The 2,689-nt window shown below is 38.6% G+C and overlaps 1 protein-coding gene across 1 annotated transcript; it reads left to right on the forward strand.

Moving 5' to 3' along the window:
* The first annotated feature begins 659 nt into the window (after positions 1 to 659).
* On the forward strand, positions 660 to 1,701 carry LOC144573514 (putative calcium-binding protein CML10). Its single transcript, XM_078323297.1, has one exon. It carries the CDS (start codon positions 838 to 840, stop codon positions 1,441 to 1,443), a length of 606 nt encoding a protein of 201 aa, XP_078179423.1. The 5' UTR covers positions 660 to 837; the 3' UTR covers positions 1,444 to 1,701.
* The last annotated feature ends 988 nt before the right edge of the window (positions 1,702 to 2,689 follow it).

Genomic DNA, 2,689 nt, shown 5'->3' on the forward strand with positions numbered 1-2,689 from the left:
CAGGATTACGCGTTGCTCTCGTACAATTTTGTAGTCTCTATCGGATAATACTATGCGGATCTTACTGTTTATTTATATATTTACGGTCTAGATTAATCTTAACCTTTACCGACCTGGTTTTCTGGCGAAACGTCATGTCAGTATAAACAGTCCATTTCCAATTGAACGTCTCTGATGCACCTTCGTTGATCGAACAACAATGGAGAGCATCCGATGAACCACCTCGATTTTAAAAGAACGCAGCGTATCCTCTGAGATATCTCAACTTTTGCGTGACCGACGTGTCCGGTGCCTATTCGGGGGTGTTGTAGGGGTTAGTATTATGTGTGCTTTGAGATTTGTGTAGAACGTATTTAAACGGTTGGGATTTTCCATAAAGTCACGCAAAGTTTGAGATATCTCAGAGGATACGAATTCAGCTTCCTCCGGCCTATGACGAATTCGTATCCCCTGAGATATCTCAAACTTTGCGTGACTTTATGGAAAATCTCAACTGTTTAATACGTTCTACACAAATCTCAAAGCACACATAGTACTGACCCCCTACATCACCCCGAATAGGTCACGGACACGTCGGGCACGCAAAAATTGTGATATCTCAGAAGATACGCGGGATTTGTAATAAAGAAAGCCAAGATATAAATCTAACTAATTACGAACTAAATCTCAACGCCTACTTAGCTCCTTCCTTCCCAAACTTAGCTGTGCACCTCCTATAAATTCTCTCGACCTCTCTTCTCTTTCCTTCTTAATTCGATCCACATATTTCAAGTTCTTCCATTTTTCCCAATTCCGACATTACCAAACCTGAAAAGCCTCTTCTGATCCACAATTTTCATGGGAAAGATCCGTTCTTTCTTTATCCGACGCATCCGGTCGAAGCGCCAAAACCACAAAGACCAGGATCCGTCGATCACCAGCCCGGCCTCCTCAGCCACCTCCCCTACCTCTCTCACCGCATCTGACGCCGATGACACCGTGACCATCTCTAGTGAGAAGGAGCTCGAGCGCGTCTTTAACAAGTTCGACAGGAACGGTGATGGCCGCATCAGCCGTTCTGAGATGGGTGAGATTTTTGAAAGCCTCGGTCAAACCGCCTCTGATGAAGAGCTCGATCGCATGATGCGAGAGGTTGATGCTGATGGTGACGGCTTCATCTCTGTTAAGGAGTTTGCTGATCTGATGTCTGGTGATGTGGATCAGGCGGCTGAGGAAGAAGAGCTGAGGCATGCATTTGCAGTTTATGATGTAGATCGTAACGGCGCAATCTCGGCCGAGGAGATCGCAAGGGTAATGCGGAGTCTCGGTGAGGCCGCATCAGTCGCGCAATGTAAGAAGATGATCGATGGAGTCGATCAAGATGGGGATGGTATGGTTTCATTCGAGGAATTCAAGGTCATGATGGCAAATGGAGGGAAGCTCCGTTTTGCCAAGAATAGTTGATCCGGTTTGATCCTTGATTATTTTAATTTTCTCTTTCTTTTTTAGCTTTTCTTTTGAATTCTTTTTGGTTCATCGTTTTAGTTTGTTTCCCACTTTTTAGGGATTTGATGACGAGGAAAGAATGGGTGGTTAAATGTATATATTTGGGTCGGGATTATAGTTTTAATATATATTTTTTTCATTCTATTCGGATGTTTCTATATGCTAATTATATATCAATAAACAATAATAGAAACAAAAAATGTTGAAATGGGTGAATTGGTAACCTCTCCGCCATTGTTTGAGCCTCTAATCTTTCTTTATTATAATTAATTAAATTTTGGCGGGTAATGTTGTTTTGTTGTTTGTGGGGACCATTTGGATAAATTTTCCATATATTATATGATGGTGCTAGCAGCTAATTGATCTCTATTATTGATCTATCATATTCCAATCACATTAGACATAACGATAAAACGATGATGAGAATTGCGTTGAATTAAACAGAGGTAACTTTGAAATTAAGCCGAAAAATAATTTAGACCTTTTCTAATTAGTTTGGGGTCTAATTCAATTAGAACTCGTATCCAAGAATAATAGGCTTCAAGATACAAGAAGCCATCATAAATTTTTTAAGCAATTTTCTGCCTTTTCTACCTTTTTCACTAAATTTGGCGTAAAATTTTGAAGTGGTCCAGATCCGCGTAATATTTTAGGAATGAATTTGATGGTTGTTTCTGATAGAGAATCTTTCGTAATGTAAAAATAGCACAAAATAGGAAAGAATTCAAGATCTTGGGATTTAGTTAGAGATAATAAGTGATACTGAGCTTATTCCCAGCCAACGGTTAAAAATTACATAGCAGTTTTGGCTTCAAGCAGCGCAAAAATATAGAATTAAAGTGCCACTGTGTATTATTCATATTGTGGAGCAAGAGGTTTTACTTTGTAGTTTGTATGAAGTCAAAACTATTCTGTTAAAATAATTACTTTGTCATATAATCATAGAATTAGTTGCCGATGATAATTAGTTACTTTGCCAGTTCTAAATTAGTTGCCACTCAATCGCATCTGTTTTTTATTGTTAGAAAAGAAATAAATGTTTTTTAAGGTGCCAGAAAGATAATGAAATTTTAATTTAAATGACGTGGAAGGAACAATATCAAATTTGAGTCCCTATAAAAGTTATTTAAGGAATCACATATTTAATAAGGAACCGCATATCAGAGGATTTAATAAGGAACCACTAATTTGTTGCGGTTTCTTC

This window comes from Carex rostrata, chromosome 21 (genome assembly GCF_964058835.1).
Source record: "Carex rostrata chromosome 21, lpCarRost1.2, whole genome shotgun sequence".
NCBI classification, from domain to species: Eukaryota; Viridiplantae; Streptophyta; class Magnoliopsida; order Poales; family Cyperaceae; genus Carex; species Carex rostrata.